Source organism: Aphelocoma coerulescens, chromosome 6, assembly GCF_041296385.1.
Source record: "Aphelocoma coerulescens isolate FSJ_1873_10779 chromosome 6, UR_Acoe_1.0, whole genome shotgun sequence".
Classification (NCBI taxonomy): Eukaryota; Metazoa; Chordata; class Aves; order Passeriformes; family Corvidae; genus Aphelocoma; species Aphelocoma coerulescens.
This window is the reverse complement of record NC_091020.1, coordinates 16530603-16551207: the sequence shown is the minus strand read 5'-3', so window position 1 is coordinate 16551207 and position 20605 is coordinate 16530603. Positions and strand designations below refer to the sequence as shown.

General features: G+C 34.7%; 1 protein-coding gene across 6 annotated transcripts in view; it reads right to left on the bottom strand.

The window, feature by feature from the left end:
* PPP3CB (protein phosphatase 3 catalytic subunit beta) overlaps window positions 1-20605 on the bottom strand; it is a 47181-nt gene that overhangs the window by 13721 nt on the left and 12855 nt on the right. For 4 of the 6 annotated variants that reach the window (XM_069019391.1, XM_069019392.1, XM_069019393.1 and 1 more), the window contains exons 3-12: window positions 20275-20399; window positions 18086-18197; window positions 17065-17210; window positions 11686-11825; window positions 11510-11587; window positions 11321-11415; window positions 9632-9757; window positions 7604-7681; window positions 3046-3130; window positions 2078-2175 (exon numbers count right to left, since the gene is read on the bottom strand). In XM_069019391.1, coding sequence (XP_068875492.1) covers window positions 2078-2175; window positions 3046-3130; window positions 7604-7681; window positions 9632-9757; window positions 11321-11415; window positions 11510-11587; window positions 11686-11825; window positions 17065-17210; window positions 18086-18197; window positions 20275-20399 — 1083 coding nt within the window. Of the gene's footprint in view, window positions 1-1381; window positions 2176-3045; window positions 3131-7603; window positions 7682-9631; window positions 9758-11320; window positions 11416-11509; window positions 11588-11685; window positions 11826-17064; window positions 17211-18085; window positions 18198-20274; window positions 20400-20605 lie in introns of those variants that run through there. The other 2 variants (XM_069019394.1, XM_069019395.1) reach the window with 2 other exon arrangements.

The following is a 20605-nucleotide window of genomic DNA, read 5'->3' as shown; positions in this document are numbered from 1 at the left end:
AAGTTTTATTTTATTTTTGGTTTACTTCTACCTTTGCAGTTGAGTGTTATAATTTGAAAACTACTCTTTTAAGACTGAAAACAGTAACATGCTTTTCAGTAAAAAGAAGTTACTTCAGTTTAAGAACTAACAGTTGGCATGATTTATTTTGAACAATCAACATGACTAAAACAAATGAGGTATATTAATGTAGTGCATCAAGGAATATTGCCATCAAAAGTTCTAGTCAAGAAAAAATGCACACCCACAAAAATCCAGAATGCATTTTGCATACTTTCCAAATGTCCCACATTTTCAGTAATGGTAGAAAGTCACATGCTTTATGTAAAAAAAATTTTCTAGTCAGTTTGATCCTCTCTGGTATTTGTAATGCAACATGGAAAAAAAATTTGTTAAATGAGTGAGAGGAATGCAGACTCATTTTTTAAGCATAATAAAGTTTCTTATTAAACAATGAAAATTAAAGCTAGAACATACGTTTTTGGAATAGTTGAATGGATTAGGAAACATACACCATTTCTTGTTATAGACATTCACAAAACAATCACATACACACACTGGACATATAAACTTACTTGTAGACATTATATGTCCACTGAAAAATTATTTTAAATGTGACATTCCTGTTTCAAAGCTATTAAAAATCAGCTTTGATAGTTTAATAGAAAATATAGTGAAAGGCTTAAAAAAAGCTACATAGAAAATATAAGGAATTCACATAAAGAGTCTAAATCATGAAATGAGAAAAGCAGCTACTCTTGGAAAATAGATTGTGTAAAAAGTAGTATTCATATATCACAATCTTTCAACAGTTATAAAATTCAGTGTTCCCACACAGAAGTTTTATATTTCCTAGTAAAGCCTGACGGTGGCAAATAAAGTCTTTGAATATGTTAAGAGTGCTGCTGATAGGAAGTCCAGTTTCAGACTGGTGTATTTTAGTTATTCACCACTGAGAACAGAAAACATGGACTTCATTCTTTTAATACACTTGGTACAAGCTCACAGCATTCTCCCTAATCCTAGTTAATCATTATGGGCCTTGTGAAAAATATGATCCAATGATTCAACAAACTAAAAAATGAATAAAACCTTTCACAAAATATTCAATGAGCCAGATTACAGGTATATTTTGTATAGAGTTCTTTTTATTTTCATGCAAAAAAAAATATATGCACACTTAATAACACCCTTTTATTTTGATTTATTTACAAGTTTTAAATTCAATCCCTTTATTCTCAGCTGATTTTATAACAAATGATTTAATATTTTTCAAGTACATTATTGTTCAAAATGCACAGACAATGTGCAGCAGCAAATGCAGCAAACCTCAAAAACAAGGTGCTACAACATTGCTTCTACATCAAGAGACAGACAAGTGTCTGGGATAGTGGTTTAATTTTAACACTTATACAGACATACATCTATACCTAGAGAGAGACAGACAGATCTAAGAAAGCAGCTACATCTGCAGAGGAAGGAAACAGCATGTTACAAGGACAATTCAGGGAGGTCAATTATACATAGAACATTTGACAAACAACATAGAGAACAAACTTTGGCATTAATTACCAGGGTACAAAACGTAGCACATTCCAATCTGTCAATGGAGTATAATATGGAACTATGCAGTCTGTAGCTGTTTGTTAATATTAATATCAACAAGTATTTGACACTGTCAATGAAAATACTAACAGGGCTATAATAAAACCATTTTAATGGAGAGCAGACAAGTAATAATGCAAAATTACACTGCCATTTTTGAATCTCTAATGATTAAATGCCTCAATACGAGATCTGTAAGGTCACCCCACCTGAAAAATTGTAAACTAAGGAAGCTCAGAGTCTGAAAAACATAGCTTGACACTGCTGAACTAATTGGCTTTTAGTTTTATACCCTGGTTAAGTATCCATTTCACATTGCCTGATTAACACATAACACTATGCTTGTATCAGCCGCTAAGACAAGAACTGAAAAGCATAAGAAATTCCCTGCATGCATTATGTGTGGTGTTAGCAAAAGAGTGAGATGTGCCCCAGTCCATCTGAGGCACAGCAAGTTGCATAACATCATTACCACTTTGCAGGGTCTGTCGTCCTCCAGCCAACACTCCACTAGGTAACATTCCAGTGGGAGTCAAACCCTTGAGTGTCAGCACACTTTCACTCTCCTCCCTGGTGTGAAAAAAAAAAGTAACAAAAACTTAAATATCTGCATGAAAACTTGCACTGAAGTAAAATAATGGTTGGGGAAAGGGAAAGCCTAGTTTTGCTGTGTTTTAGGCATGTCAAGACTGAATGCAAATTCTAATTCAAAGAATTTAAAGGGGGAAAACAATTCTACTCCACACCAGTCTTTCCTCTGCCTAGGAGTTATAAATGCTGGCTACTTCTGAACTATATTCTGAGCAGTTATTCACATGTTCATTCACTAACAGGTTCATTAGCTTTGAAATGAGCACTGAATGCCTCATGAGGTACTGAACATATCTCATAAAACAATCGCCAATTTTGTTGTAAGTGTCTTTACTCTAGGAAATAACAACTTCAAAAAATTACCCCTATTTGTGCAATTGTAGTCTGTGGAAAAACAGACATTTTGGGTAAATATGATGATGAAATCTCTGGATTTAAAGAGGATGGGGTATTTTTTAAATAGCTGAAAAGAAACAAACAAAAACTGGAAACAAAACTCCTCAAGTTTCTGCTATGTCAGAAATTTTTGGAGTCAGACCTGATCTCCTCCATTACACCCTTGATTTCAGTCTTTGTATCTGGTATTGCCTTTCCAAAACTTAGCTAACAGCTGGACAAACAACATGTAAATTAAAGATCATGTTCTCTAATTTCTTGAAATATGTCTCAAAAATAACTCAAAAATATTCTTTAACCAAAAATTCCAACATCAACAGCGTGCAACAATATGCCAAACAAGATTCTGATGCACAGTGATCCCTGAAAAATGTTTGGCATTCATTATCCTGAAAGAGATGTTTGCCTTACATACATAACGGGGGTTTAGGAATGCAGAAATCATGCAAGTACCTGAGAACAGAGAAGACTCTTGCCATCTTGCCAATTGCACGAATTTTGTTTCTGATTATTTCTTTCCGTGCGGCCGCTGTACCTACTTTCAATAGAATAAGAGAAAGTCTCAAGCTCAGGAGTATCTAGAAGGTCAGTTTTAAAGTGCCTCAAATTTAACACAATTGTTTAAGTTCAGTACTCTTCACAGGAGGTCAGTACCCAAACACTTAAGGGCACAATGTTATCAAATTAGAACTTCAGAATGCCATCAAACCCACCATCACCTCTGTGTCCACAAAACGCACACAAAAAAGTTTAGATTGTTCACAATGATTTCTTGAAGCTAGTAAGCATTTGAACTACCACCACTACAGTGTAGTAACTATTGTAATTCATTTGCCTAAATTTTACACTTCAAATTCTTAGTACTGACATCTGTGTATATAAAGATGTAGGCAAGCAGCCCAACAGAGAAGCCACAAAAAAAAAAGATTTTCTAATTGTTACACAGCTGTTCAAGAGAAAACAGTAGTTTCCTTGTTTTTATGTCAGCTACCCAAAACACAACTCCACGAAAACCCCCCAGAAAATAAAAAAGCAAAAAATTGCAGTGGTACCTTTCTTACCACTTAAGTCTGTGTTCCACATCATCTTAGGTTTTCATCATTTGCAGAAATTACAAATACCAAAGATCTGGAGTAAATACTGCACATTCCACAAGGAAGAGTGATACCACTTGTGACAGAAAAAAGTGAAGACAAAACTCTGAAAGGAGGCTTGTGATTGGGAAGGAGAGCCACCTTTGCCTGCTTTGACATGAAAACAGAAACACCTTTCTCCAACACTAAGTGTTGCTGGTTTGTTTCAATTTATAAATGTCATCCTTCCCCTCATCTTACTTTCCCTTTGCCAACGCCTCAATTTCAGTAAAACAGTAGAGGCAGATGAGGAGGTATCAAAACCAAAGTCCTTACTTCTCTTCAGCCATCGAGGAAAGGGAGCATTAATCACATCAAGGTAAGAGTAACTCAGTTATACTGTGAACTGAACCACAGGGGACCAAGAGTGAACAAGCTCAGACAGGTCTATCAAGTATTCCAGAACTTCCATGTAGCACGTTCAGTCTTGGGAGAAAGGTACACAATAAGAAGCTGCCAGCTAAATTGCAAGAATGTAGAAGAGGGGACCACAGAAGCGGGCAGAGAAGAGCCACGTGTCCACAAATTCGCCTACTTGCATTCAAAAAGGGAGCTGTGGAAGAAGCTGTTTTCCATCCCTGCTGACTAGCATGGGACTTCCCCATGAAGGTAAAGATGCTCGGGCACAACAGCCACAGTTCTCAGACCACAGCTGCAAGAACACAAGGCCTTCTGTGGCACAAGAGAGGGTAGACTTCCCACCCTGAACACCAAACCAAATAAAATACAAAAGATAAAGCATGTAAGGGCAAACAACAACAAAACCACACAAGACAGAAGTGTGATGACAAAGAAAACAAGGGGTCAAGAGACAACCTTTTGATGAACACAATGAAAGAATCTTGGGGTATGACAAATATCTGCCAGTCCATATAAACAAAACGAAAAAGACAGGAACTGCTGAGTAAAGTTTTTTTCAGACAAAGTCACAATTTTAACAGACATCAAACTGAAAAACTGACAAAACAGGTGGCTCAGGAAAAATTTAGAATAGGATAGTATGAAACATTCAATTTTTACTGATAATCATTTCCTTGAAATTTTAACTTTTAATTTTTAAAGTCCTAAAAGTTTTTACTTTCTCTCTTTGAACACTACTGAGTAGCCACTTGAGAATCTGGAATGAGAAGGGGACTCTTTTAGAGTTTTTGAAAAGGTCAGAGCTAAGGGGGACATCAAAGATTTCTCTGTAAGTTCCTCAATTTTCCTTCTACCTACACCAATCTGCAGGCCTCACTGATGCCAAGCTGTAACACGCCAACTGGACAGACTTCAGGCAGTGCTAGACCCTGTGCTTTAAAGTGAGAAAGGTTGCTTTGGGGTAGTTTTGGTGTCTGGTTTGTTTGGGGGGTTTTGTTTGTTTCGATTTTTTTTTAAATTAAGATGATGTCTCATTGTCCCTACAGAAGTGACACAGCCAAGGCAAAAGGCCAAATGCATTACTCCAGGCTGCAGCACTGCACTTATGTGGTCACAGAATTCTGGTTACTTAGAGAAGACAGTAAGATGGCATCTGCTTGCAGAAGAATGTCTTGATTTACATCCTAAATTATAGGAGATATGGCAAAGAACTTTCCCATTTCCCAGTGCCTGCACAAGAAACAAATTCTGAAATGCTGACACGCTATGCTCCAACCCTAACCTTTGGAAATGTGTCTATAATCTAATGCATTCCCAAGTATTACAAATACTCTCTGGAACCAACAAATTTATACAAGAGAGCAAAATGATTATTAGGTTAGTAGTAGCCAGAAGAATTTCTCTGTACAGAACTATCTACCCAGTGATTTCTGAAAAACAGGTGATAGACCATGAATTTAAGTTAGTAAGTAGGCTTCTTTTCACAATTTGTATCCAGCCATCTTCCAAACAGCACAAGAGAATCAAAAAGTACTTTTTTTGACATCTCAGTTAAGAAGACTAAATGTACTACACAAACCAGGTTTTGGAACATTGTATAAACACATTCCATGCACAACCTTAAAAAACACAGCTCATGAGGAAAGTATTAAAGAGCAAGACACACAACTGAAAGCTCCCTACACATGCAGGACGAAAGATAAAATTTTAGAAGCAGGTAAAAGAATGAAATTCTACAGAAAAAGGAATGAAGAAAGAAGGAAAAAAACTCATGCACAGAAAGACAGATGCCTTGAAATATGACTTCTGATAACAAAATACACAAGTCTTTATAAAATTCCCATTAAGTTGGTTAATAATCATAAAATACTACACAATATCTCTCAATAGAAAGGTGTTTTCTCATTAATACTTTATACTCTCAGATTCTGTGAAGTCATATTTCAAAACATTCCTACTCTGTCTGGTCTGTACCTTTTTTATTGCCATATATGAGTCGCTCTTCAGATGGAGAGTCCAGAAAAAAAGGAAGTGAACGATGGAGAAAAAGGTGAGTGAGACAAAAAAAAAAAAGATATTTAACTTGGAAGTGGTAATAAAGAAGGAATGGAGAAAAAATGTGAAAAAAAAATAAAATGGAAAATTGCAACACTTAAAAATGCATTCATCAAACAAGAAGTGGAATTGTTGAGAATATTTTAACATTTGACGATAAACAAGTGAAAGTTTGAAAGTCAACAGTTAAAAAAAAATCCAACCACACAGAAAGATAAAGCATAGACAGTACCTAGGTGGCATAAGAGATGCATCAAGCAAAGAAATTGTTAAAGGAGACAGAAGAATAAAATAATTCAAATTAGGAAACTACAGACATGGCATATGCAATCAACTGACAACTGCAACTACTCTGGCAAACAAATCCTAACACCTCAGAATACCACCTAACCCTGCTTGGTGCAATTGCTTTATGTTCAGTTTAGTAGGTTTACTTGAATAAAAACCAGGAATTGACTGTTGGCAGGATCACTTTTGAGACTTCTTCCACATTTTCACGTTTCTGGCAACCATCTAAATGGCAGCAAAGTTGAAGTGGCTCAGAACCAATGCAATCCAATGTAAAACACACAGCTGCTTAGCACAACACTGTTCTGCTATCAAATTTGAACACAGTAGCTATCAAATATTAAGAAAGGGGTTGTGTCTCTAATATCTTTATAAATGATCCTTTCATGTTCCTCAAAGGCTCCTGAAAGTTTCCTTCTTCCTCCCCCATCAACAACAATCCACCAGATCAGTTCTGTTATTAGATAAAATGAAGGAAGTCTGAAAAATGTTTAGGTGTGACATTAAGCACCTCTGCAAAAAGCCCAAGAAAACAAAGTGTGATATGCTAGGTCTTCATGTCAATGTTGCTTCCTAATCATCATGCTACAAACATCTCTTAACAGTCTACTGTATCACAGTTTAAGAGACAGAAAGATGTTATAATCCATTACATGGATACACATAATACAAATACAAGTTGTCCTTTAAACTCAAATGCAGACTTAAACTTGCATTTCAGACTTTATTTATAGTACCTTGCCATAAAAAATATTGTATCTAATGTTCTTCCACATCAACTCTTATTGAAGAGCAATCATTAAGAAATTTAGGGTATTATAATTTATTTAAATACTAGAAAAGTAAGTTAGTATGTTTTAAATTTTAAATGCCAAGACATTTGGAGAACTTCGCACTAAAAGTCTGCTTTATATAGAAATCAGATATGAGTATTTGCAAAAATTTGTTTTAAATAGAAATCACATATGAGGATTTGCAAAGGTTACTATTACTGCTTCTTGATCACAAACACAAACACAATTCCCTTCTCTGTCCTGCCAAAAGCATTGTTTTCTACAGAAAAATTTGAAGGTGGTTTTCTTCAAATGCCAGGCAATATTACACCAGTCTAAGTTAACTACTGTTCACAAGTGATTACCATTAAGACGATTTATGTATCTTAAAGTAATCCTTACCGTCAAATTGGTCTTCTCCCTCTGTCATCAGCTCATCATCAGAGCAAATGCTCAAAACATTCACCAACATTTCTGTTACTGTATAGGAAAAAATAAACCTTACTTCATTCTGTGTAGAATTTAAAATATTTCCATGCACACAAGATATAGCTAGTCACCAGCAACTCTAGTGAATTAACTTCTCATACCACAGCCATTGCTCAGTAACTTCATTTCAGAGTAAATGTTTTTCTGGATGAGAGCTGTCACAGAATTTAAAAAGCGCAGAAAAATAAGCAGCTAAAAGTTATACAACTAAACAATTAAACAACACAAAGAACACTCCTCTCTTACAAGGAGTTCTTTTAGATAAGAAGACTTTTCTTGTAAATTAGTAGTTTTAACCTTAGGTTAAGTATTTGAACTAGTTTTTATGCAAACTTTACTTAAATATGAAAAATTTTGACTGCTCAAATTCAGGCTTAAACTGAAAAAGCTATTCTGTTCCTTACACCTGCAGGCATGTACCAGAAGCACTCAAGCAGAAAAATATTAGAATATAAATATGGGGGTTTGTTTTTTCAAACTCTCCTTAAATATATCAACATAGTGGATACAACCTTTGTGAGACAAGTTTGTGTATTTTTTTTCTCCGGGAATATTCTTATTCTGCCACTCAATCTTTCCTACATATATCATACTCTTTCTTAAAATATTCAAACCTTCCTCTACATAGAGTATTCAGAAACCTATCCAAAAGGCAGTTGGTTTAAAAACCCTGTAAATTGCTTCCTACATTTATTCATGACTAATTCATACAACCCCTGTGTCATCTGCTATGGCTGTATTCTTCATTCTTGGGAAAGAGTTAACTCCCTACTGCAAAAGAAAAACCCAACCAAATTATTGTGATTTTGGTCTGATCAATGCAGACCAGACAACATTGACACTGAATCCTTCATCAAAAGTGGAAGCATGCATTTGTCCAAAGGCAAGGCTACCTACAAGGGCCATGACTCCAGCAGTCTGAAGCACAGAGCAGGACAATGAAACACTCAAACACGATTTAGTAAGTTGCTGGATGTCATTACCAGCAACACAACAAAAGCAAAATACACAGTATCAACCCTTTGCCGTTGAAAATGTTATCTACTGCATCATCAGGCAAGAGAGATAAAAACAAAATCTCCTTTCAAATGTCAGGTCCCTTCATTTAAACATAAAAGAAATTGTTGAGTGGGTTAACCACAGTAAGAAGTGTCCAAACTATTTGCATTTAACTGCTTACTAGAGACAACATAAGCAAATCCAGAATCCTAGGTTTTTACATTCATAATACATAACTGCAAGAAATTTAAATTTTATTTAAATTTATTTTATTTGAATTAAATTTGAACTAAATTAAAAAGAATTTTTCAAAGAAATTTAAAGAGCTCTCCAGATCTCTTTTTCTGAAAAGAGCAGTTTCTGTCATGGAAGGATTTTAAACAGACCCAAATAGCCTCTAACCTCATTGCTTGTCAACTGAGGACTACTTGGGGCCCCAGTGTCCTAGATTCAGAGTTATCATCTCTAGAGGGAAAAGAAAAAAAAAAAGGAGGATCTGTTCTAAATTATCTTTTTTACAAGAAAAAATTTAACTGAAAAACTTATCTTTAATGAAGGTCAGTCTGTTATATCTACATAGGAAAATTAACATTTTACACTAACATCTCAATATAAACTTGTACCTATAACTATACGGGATTAATCATGTATATAACTTAGCATTTTGTACAATATGAACAATTTTAATAGTAACTTCAAAAGCAGTTCAAAGATACTACTTAACAATGAAGATGTACACCCTCAATGGAAATTACAATTTCTATTAACATCTTAGCTATATTAGACACAATTCTAACTACCTTGACTTAAACAAGTGAAGAAAACAACACAAAAATAATGCAATTCATCTCTCATCAGTAAATATATTTAAAAAAAAAAACTTCCCAACATCAATCTGGGAGAAATAAGAAAGATATTAGTTGATGCATAACATCTACTAACCTTTTTCTCCAACAAATGGCAAAGACCATGTGAAAACATCCATAAAATTTGGTAGCCAGTAAGGATGAGGAGAACAATTGAACTGACGAATATTCATCACATTGTTTTCATATTTTAATACAGCAGCTAAAATGAAATTCAGACATTTTGAAAGGAATGTTTAAAACTTGTGAGTACCACAAATGTAAAGTCACAGGCTTGGTTTAGGTCTATTTATACTATAGACTAAAGAATCCCAGTGGTATTCCATTCTCTTTCTTTCACAGTATTTGCAGACAGATAACTAATGGAGCACTTAGGATTTTTACTGAATATGTTGCACTTTAAGGTACTGTTACATGTCAATAAAGGTCTGTATTACTGTATTTTAGGTCTACAATGAACAAAGGTTTTAAAAAGTCCGGAAAAGGTATAATTTCAGTAACTTTAATGAAACTAACTCAGAACAGCACTATATTCAGTGTATGCAAATTCAGGTTTTATTCTTCATTTGTGTCTTCCCATGCTATAAGCCTGGAGTAAAACCATACACATCTAGAAGACGAAGGAAAAGAGGAAGCATAAAGAAAAAAGACAAAAAACCAGAAGCATTCTAAAGCTAAACAAGCAGTTGACTACATTTTTCTATACTTAACACTTACATTAGACTGGGATTAGCTCATGTGAAAAAGCTTACATTAGACTGGGAATAGCTCATGTGAAAAAGGGTTCTATGAACACAGTATCCATAGAGATAGTGACAAAACTTAAAAAGCCAGTTGAAGATATTTTTACTTCCCCTTTACTTTGCAATTAGTGAAAATAACAACAGCTCATCTTTTCCTGTGTACAGTCATTCACCCTACAGAAGTGGTATGGGCTGGGGGTGGTTCTTCATAGGTGGGTGGAAGAAAATGCAATGTATTTAATGGAAAAAAAGGTGTTGGTTTCAAAGGAACACTACTTGAACATTTGGAGATCATTCATTCATCACATACTTGAAATGCCTTACTTTAATATCATACTTGAATTTCAGCAGGCTTTATTTTTAATTTCTGTTGTTGAACTTTATTCTCATCTATGAATAATACTAATTCACAGCTAAACTCTTCTCTGTAATTCTGACTTGCAAATCTTTCTCCACACTATTAAACATGATTCTCATGCTCAACTCTATCTTAGCAGAGGATGGACAGAAATGGATTCCTTGTTTTATACCTCCTAAATAATATTCCCAATCAGTATTTTGATTGGGAATATTATTGATTTTGATCAGTATTTTGATCACTACTTACTCTTTCCATATATAGCCATTTTCCATATATAGCCATTATGGGAATTATCATCACAGTTAAGATGCTCAGATGCCAAGATACACAATGCAAACCACCTTCCTTGCCCACTGAAGACAAGCAGAGGAATGCAAACTCATAGCACAGGGAAACCTTGCCTGACTGGATAACACCAGCTGATATAATCACAAGTACTAAATAGCAACAACTTTCACAAAGGAAACCTTTGCCCACACTTATGTTTCAAGGTACTCCTCTTACAGGAGGTTGTCATTTATGGCTCTTCTTTATAACTTTCATTAACAGATTTTTTTCTGTCCTTTAGTTTCTTAACTGGCAAAAACCTGTTGATATTAGATTATCTAGTTAGACAATTTTATTTTATTGTTACATACAATTACTAATAACAAGTTCTTACCTTTATTATTGTAGACATCCAGGTAATTAGGTGCTGAAAAAATTGTTATTAAAGATGGGAACCCTGTAGTTTGACTTTTCCTGTACATTCTGTAACTGCAAAACCAAACAAATTATATTACATCTTACAGCAAATAAGCAAACAATTTTTACACTGTGACTATTTCCTTGAAAGACACAAAGTACTCACCCTGCATCTTGTGCTTCATGTGCTCTAATGATTGACAACAAATTATTATTTTGCAAAAATTCACAAACTGCTGGATAGCTGTGAAATGAAAACAATGATGAGTAAAAGATATTCGCTTAAAATACGCAAGAAGAGACAGTACTAAAACACCCAACTAGATCATAGCATACTCTCACCTATAAAAGTATGAGCATCCTCTGACTGTATTATGACTGAAATGCTCGGGTGAATTTTCATTTCCAAAATCTTCTGAAGGATCTGACCACAGTAAGTCACACATTGGTCCAAATGCTGGAGGCTCTTTGAATCTATCTAACTGTTTAGAAAAAAGAGGTAACAGCACAAAGACTCTTTAAATATTAAATTATTAAGTTCTACACATTTGTTAACCTACATATCCATCAATACCAAGCATTTTTATAATAAATCCCAACCATATCAAAGAGAAGTAGTTTCTGTATAGTTTTTCCTCTCCTCCTCATGAAATAAGGCAGAGGCATGCCAAAAGAACCAAACCTGTTAAGAGCAATAAGATTTATTAGTTGTAAAAAGAAGGGAGATAACTTCCAGACTGATGGATATGTGTAATACAAGGTCAGGATATAAACAAGGAACAAAATGGTCCTTTTTCATGCACATGCCACATCTACCAATCTGGAGACACTACCAGAAATTAGCAAAGAGAAACAGTACAGAAAACAGGAATTATAAAAGAAAAGGATGGATAATTAGCACCAACTAGAAGAGACTAAATATCTATTACAAAAAACTGCTAAAAATACAAACCAACAAAAGAAAAAAAAAACTACCCTGAAACACCCATCTCCATAATGGATCATTTAACAATGTAATGAAGATGACTGGCCCAGCTGTCTTAGATTGTTTTCATACAAGCTTTATTTTTCAGCTCTATCCCTGATGTAATGGGCCACAAGCATTTTGGGAGATGTCTGCGTTTTCTCTCTTGCTTCTTCTTTACTGATTTTCACTTGAAACACCTGTTTTAGCAGCCTGCAACTTTCCTAGTAGCCACAGTCAAAAGGGGCAGAAGTAAGGAGGAAAGCACGTTTGTTAACGTAAAAGGAAAATACCCTGCTTAAGTAAGTTACAGGCAATTAATCTCTGTTGTCCCAGAAATGAAAGGAGATATCCCAGATTCAATGTAAAGTTTGTTTTGTCTTTATGTAGCTGGAGTTTGTTCACAAGATGATTTTATCCAAGAAATGTAGGAACGGTTCTTTGATGGACAGTGCATTTATCTCACTTCACTTCCCATACCAAAGAAGATGACTTTGATGGTACTAGAGAACACTTAACTCTTCAGGACAGGCTCGAAGGGAGGTTTGGTGAGCACCTGGTGAATTTGAGTCTAACGGTCCATAGGAATCCATTCAAATATGGAACCAGCAGTAGTGCCAAGCTCTCTCATGCCCTGGAAAATCAGAGCTCCCGAGGCTGCCACCTGTAACATAAGTGGAGAGGTCCAGATCTTTACAAATTCCTGCCAGATAATGGTAAGGCAGGTATTAACTGACGTTGTTGTTGGAATTTATTCAGTATTAAAAATCCTGTGGTTTAACATTTCCCACACTGGATGATAAACCTGGTATGGAATATTTCTTCCAGATTGAAGAAGTCAGTCCATCAACTTCTGCAAGTACCTGAATTTCTGTAGATTAAACCATCAAGTTTCTAAACCTCCAGCAATAAATTTGGGTCCAGAAGCTAACAGAGGCATTCACACAAGGAAGTTTCAACTGTTTGCTGATTGATGTTTCCTGCAATACAGAAGGCTGAAAGTCTAGAAAACATTTTTAAGAATTTTTCTTCAGTCTTCAAGGATTTTCCTTGTGACTTTGGCCAAATGGATAGAGACATTATAAATAAAAAGTTTTGGCTGCCTGCAATTAATACACCTCTCTCCCAAACTAATTTCTCATAGCATTCAAACAATAATGCAGCCATTTCCTGAAGTAAGCTCAGTTTGTAAAAAATAAATATACTTGCATATACTTATACTACATATACTTACCTACATTCACACCAAATCAGTTTCTCCTTCACTAGACCGTCAGACTAGACAGTCTACTAACTGGCGTGGTTCTCAAGACATCTCAAAATTCAAGGAAATGACACTTCAAGCTACTCAACCCAGACTGCATACATCAAATCAGAATAATCAGCTTAAGGGTTTCTCTATACTGGCACAGCACGAAAGTTAAAGGATGTGAGTCAATTCAAAACACTTGTTACTGATTAACTATTTCTGAATGTGCTTTGACTATGGCAAAACAGAATCTCAATACAAATTGGCTTAACGTTTTTCTAAGTATGATTAAGGTAACTGAGAAAGACAATTTTATTCAAGAATAAGAATCAATACACCTGGTGTTGGAACAGAACTAGGTAGTATATTTTTTAATATACTATAAAATATTTAAATCTAAATTATTTTCTGGTACTATGCAGTCAGGACAACTAAACTGACATGTATGAATGTTGCAATTCAGAAGTACCAAAACCTGAGAGGCAGATTAAGGTACAGCAAATTAAAACAATTTTACTTTTGAGGCAAAAGACCTTCACAGAAGTTTCACACACGGACACCAGTTTTAATTAATCTGTCCTAATTTTCCTTGAGAACTATCACCTAATAAAGCCTAAGGAACAACATGAAGGCCAGTGAAGAGTGGCAGTCATCTTACATATTACTGAACAAAAGGAAATTTCAGCAGGCCACAGAAAGGAAGCAAGGTATTACAAAGACAGATTCCCAGTAGTGCCACCATATATTTTAAGGGATCATCTGCCATAAATGGGGAAAAAAACTCAGTCTCTCTTTTTTAGAGTCACCATAATCTTGCCTGGATATTTCCTTCTTTTTAAAATACTAGGCTTAAAAATCACAATTCCTGGCATTTTGTTTCAGTAGAAGTCTTGGCAGTGTAAATGATCAACTAAACACCATCTCTAAGTTGATGTGTCTGAAAGAGACACTCTTTACCACGACAATCAGAACATTTGTGGAAGTGATGTTCAGAGAATAAAATTCAGATTACTTCAAGATTCACAAACTTCCATTTTGGCAGAAATGAGAAGCATCTACAACAACCTCTCTGGTTAGGATTCACTGTTGTGCCTAGTGTGATAGCTGTCCTCTTCTGGAAGTAAATTTATGACCGCAAAAATAACAATTTAAATTGTGTAGTTTCATCACCTTCCTGCATATCAATACTGATGAAAGACTTAATCCAGAAGAAATTGCACCCTGCATACAGCTTTTACTTTTTTCTTAGGTGATTCCTGCACTATTTATAGAGCTGTGATTTCCCTTTTATGCCCTTTTATGATAATTACATCCTTGCAGCAAAGACCTCTCCTTAATAAGAACTTCTGCTAATAAACTAGAAGGCTTGGAATATTATACAATTGTCTTGATTGTTTACAGAAGTAATTTCACACACCTCACTTGTACTCCAAGTATATGATTGTTTCCTAGATACAAAACGAGCATTTCACATCACCCATTTAATTTAAATACATTAAAAATATCAGTGCATGCCAAGGTCTAATGCAGTCATGGAAGCTGCTGCCAATCCATGAATAGCGCCTTTTTCAGGTTACCAGATGATTCTTTAAAAACAAAAAAAGGCCCAAGGAACAGTTCTATTAACACTGCCTTATATTTATAAACATGTTTTTCATCAGAACAAAATACAATGCAGATTTTCATAGATGCATATAAACATTTCACTGTAATGTAGCCTTGAACATTAGAGAAGCACATCTGAAAGTACAGGCCAAGACAAGAGAATTACCTTTTAGTTTAATTTACTTGACACTTTGAAACCTGATTAGTTGCAAGACTGAGACTAACAGAAAAATTAATCACAGTCCTGTTAAGACAGTGGCTTTCCAAAGTGTTTTTCCAGAATATGGTTCCTTTAAATTACTTTCCAAAAAGCCTTGACCGTGGTTCTTTTCATCTCTATAGTTAGAAGTATTAAGGCATTGTCAGAATGGCACTGTTTAGTCTCTTTGCTTTCTTATTTCTCTCTCTCTGCACAATGCATATGGATTTCTGTGCACGTTAGTATTTGCTTTGACAATGCAATGTGCCTCAGTACATTTTCCCACTTACACCACTGCTCTTGTAAATATACTTCCTCTCTGTTTCTACCATTTTCTTCTCCTCTCACATCACTCTGCTTGGCAGTGTAACATCTGTAAGTGAAATAATCTGACATTGGAGGCTCTGAAATTGTCCAATCACTACAAAAAACCCCTAATGAATAAATAGGGTGAATTCAGAAATGAGATTCAACTGGACAGCCTATAAATTTGAGGAAAGGGAGAGGTAAAAAAGAAAAATGAAGCACAAATAAAAGAGAAAATGCTAAGAAAACAAGAAATGCAATTGATGAAGATAAAAAGACAAAATAGGCTGTCAATATATACTTTTATACACTATAAAAGCAATTTAGGAGCATGTTTTTACTTTCTCTCTGACATTTAGATTTTTTTACAAATAGGCCCCCATGTACCATCTTCCATAGGTGGATAAACCACATTTTTTTCTTCCATCCTTACCTAGAATCCCAAAGCTTTCTTAGAACTACCTATGTATATTTTAAGCTGAAATAATCTACATTTTAGCTGTTCCTAATCACAACAGGAATGGTTTTGATTTCCAAATGCAGCAGTCGAGATGTCAGCTAAGTTAACTTAAAGAAGTCTAAAAGGAGTATGCAAAAAGGAAAGCAATGGACTTTGAAAATTCCCATCTGATGCAATCTCCACCTGACAAGTCATCCATGCAAGTAGAAAGCATGTTATTAGAAACAGATACCTCATGTCATCACAATCTTCTGCCCTTTAAATTGCACATCACTACTTAGTATTTCCATTGTATAATTTTAAAAAAACTTTTAAAATTCTTCTTATGAATATGCTCAGCACATTTACCACAGTGAGAAGTACTCAACTGTTACTCAAATGCCTACCAAATTTGCCATTTTAAATAGCAATCTGAATTTCTATTAAATACTGCAATGTCTCACTTTGTCAAAACTAAAATCCATATATCTAAGACAGTAAAAAATTTTTCAAAGAAGTTCGAGAATAATTAAAATATGATGTTAGATATAGTAAACAATTCTAAGACTACAATTAATTTCAACAAGTTGTCTCCTGGAAGCCATGAGAACACTAGCTCTTATCTGGAAAGAAATACAATGGATTGCTTTGATTGGATATGAAACTCTTCACATGTAATACCTGTCTCAGAAAACTATGTGGGGATTTTGAGGGTTCTTTTCTGTGTGTGTTTTTTAACAGTCCCAGCCTGTCCCAATGAAGCCTACTAATGAAAAATGCACTAGATAATCTATGAGTTTTTAATTATGATACTACTTAGCCTACATTTCAGTTCCTGATTTACACTTCAACAAGAGACAAGAACAGAAAATATACTGACAACTTCATAAAGATGATTTTGTATAACATCATATAAATATCTCTATTTCTGCTTATTTTCAAATACACAAAATACTCACTCTCCTAATGTCATCTAGTGTATTAATTTCTGGTGAAAGTCCACCATGAACACAAAGAAACTGTTGATTTAAGAGAGCAGCAAGAGGGAGACAATCAAAAGCTTCCATACAAGCATCATAGACTCTTTCAGAGTACTTTATTTTACCTGCAGGAAAGAAAACAGAAATCATTATAAAATCCATAATATATGGATGAAGTAATCTAGTGGATCATAGTTATAAGAACATATATCAAAGTGAATGCTTAAAAAAACCCCAAAACAATGAGTATTTTGGGGTTTAAATGAGCACTTCCAAACACCACAACAGCAAGCACCTTTCTAAGACTTATTTTCTTGCACAACTGTAAACTGCTTTCACTTCTGTTATCTCAACTGTGGAGAAACTATTTTTGTTTAAAAAAACAAACACTGAATTATTTAATATTTTAATACAATTATACAGCATACTTCAGTATAAAATACTACTGAGAAATTTGTGAATTCTCATTTACAGTGAAAAGCTAAGAACTGATTATAGATTACACCATTTTTACCTACACCAAAGAGGGTTTTACCGGGCCAAATGATCCATTTATCACTGATCAATAGTTATACAAGCCTTCAAATGGAGAGGCAGCTTACATCACCAAAGAGTTATCTTACTAGTATAGCTGAAATCAATCCTCCAAATGGAAAAATTACCCCGCAGTAGGGATTTTTGCTAGCTTCACAACACTGCTCAGCAAACTACTCTGCACTCCTGACTACAGCCAACACAGCTAAATTACCTTCCTCTCCAGGATTTTAAAATCAAGATTGTTACAACAAAATTTACTCCATAATGTATATTTACAGCCAGCTGTCTTCTTGCACTCCAAGGCCACACTGAACTGCAAGCAATTCTACAAAAGTCAATGGGGGCCTCCAGATGTTTACAATGCCTTAATTAACTAAGGGACAAACATCTCTCAAGCACAATGACAGACTATAGATCAGCAGGTTGGAAGTAAGCTAATTTTATATTCTTAGACAGTACTTACATTCTTGCTTAAAGGTAAAATACTCTGTTAGGTGTCTGCATTCATGGTTGCCTCTCAAAAGAAACAATGTGCTTGGGTAAAGAATTTTCAGGACCCATAAGTACAGCACGCACTGTTGAAAAAACAGGATATGCAGTAAAATACACTAGTTTATAAGAACTTTAGAAATTATTACTGAGGAACACTGAGTAAGGATGTTAACAGTTTCAAAAAGCACTACTTTTTGTGTCACTACTGCTTAATGTGTCATTTTAAAACAGCACTACCTCCCCAAGTCCAGTTCTGGATATGAGTTAAGCAAATTGTTTATTACTTTTCCTAATAATAGCCACACAGAATGCTGAAAAAATATTTATATTTGCTGGATATTCAATAATAAAATAAACTCAGGAGAATTAAACTGTAGAACACTTTCATCTAGACTAATACTGTATGTGTTTCTGCCTAAAATCTGATTTTATATATGATTCTAAACACTGGCATAAGAAGAAAAGCAGACATTTATTAATGAGACTGTAAAAAAAACCCAACCTGACAAAATCACTTCCCTTAAGGTTACCTACATCATTTGGATACAACTTTTAAACTTCAACTGGACAGAGTAAATCATCCCTTCCCCAAACACTGGGAAAGCTGACTGCTTTTTCAGTGTACAAGCAGCAAAGTCAAACAATTACAGTAATTTTCTATCTATCATTATTACTGCAACAACAGCAGCAAACCCTCAAAAAGAGCTAAGAACATGCACAATTATTTCAGTTTATAGCCTGTTACCACCCAGCAGTCCTGAATGCCCAAAACGTATTTCATAAATTTCAAATCTAATTCTTGTCTTTCTAACTGAGCACAGAAATCTCAAAACCCCAGAAGTTTTGGACTTCATTGAAGTCACCTGCAAGCTGTTATTACTGTTGTTCTTAATCAATACCAGTACTCCAAAGCTACCCTTCTTCAAAGACATTTTTGCACAGAATACCAGAGTACATGAAGGAAAAAAGAAAACAAATGAACACTGCAAAAAACCACTGCAAACACTGAGAAACACATCAAAGATTTTTATTGCGAAGTATTGCTAAACTATTTACTGAATTTTTATCTTCTTCGTAAAAATGTGCAAAACCAATCATTGCTCAGAAGTTTTTTTAAGTGTAACGGTGAAAAGCTTTCATACCAGGTTTTGATATATTAACATATAGAGTTGCAATGTAGATGCCTTTTTCTAGGACAATTATATTATCTGTAATCATCATGAACAGGCGAAGAAGATCAAACTAATAAATAGGGAATGTCTATTGAAATTTTTCCTTAAAGATGGCTTTGAAGCAATCACTCTTGCTACATCTCCTGTTTGGCTACCATCTCTAACAACCCCAACATGCATTGTGCATGCCTTTCACAGCACACACCCACACGTTATTTGAAGTGCAACATTTTAATACAGAAATTAGAGAAAATACACCGTGCACGACACTATTTCAAATGATATGCCATTCCATTAGATTTGGTATCTATGAAGAGATCCCAAGCTGAGGCACTTCCCAGGCTGGTTCCAGAAGAACATTTAACTTAAAAACCATGCTCTGAAACTAATCGATGTGAATAAGTGAGTATCTTTGAAATGTAGCATACTTAATAAACATGCTGAAAATTAAAAAAATTATTTGAATTCAAAGTAACTGAAAAATTAATGGCAGAAATACAGGTCATCCTTAGGAAATATCTGTATTTGCTCTAAGAATTTTAGTAAAGAAAAGTATTAATAATTATTAAAAAACATTTGATTATATAAATAAAATTAGTTTCTTTTATAAAAACAAACAGCTAATAATATTAAACAGATAATAATATTACAAATAATAAATTTTAAAACTCACGACTAACCTGTTCTCCAAAAACACACAAACATATTACCAGAAAAGCAGCATTATGTGTAATAATGTTACAGAATTCAACTTTTAGAAAACTAGCTAGAGAAAGAGGAGAAAAAATGAGTAAGTCTGGCGATTTCAACAGGACAGTCCGAACAACTGGTCAACATCCTGCTGTAAACAGGCCTTTGTCACAGGAGAAGGCACAGCAAGGAAGAACACATTCACATGTTAAAGCAGACCTAAAATTTCATTTGAAAACCTAAGTGAAAGCGTGCTTATAAAAAAACTAGGACAAAACAGATTAATATATTCAGTTACCTCTATACTAAAATAACCTCTGTCTACATAGTCACCGAGGAAGAGGTATCTTGTGTTAGCAGGTGATCCTCCCACTTCAAACAGCTTCATTAGATCAAAGAACTGGCCATGAATATCACCACACACTGCAAGCAAAAATTTTGTTCGAATTAATTTTAAAAAATCTAACAGAAAAGTTACTAAGTTATAGTTAACAGCCACAAAGTACTTCTAATTAAGAGGAAAGGCAGGTATAAAGCAGGAATAGCAGAAATTTTTGAAGGTTCCCCCTTTGCTTTTCATTAAAATGCTGTCTTCACTACCTGTGACAATGCTGATGATAGCTCTATTT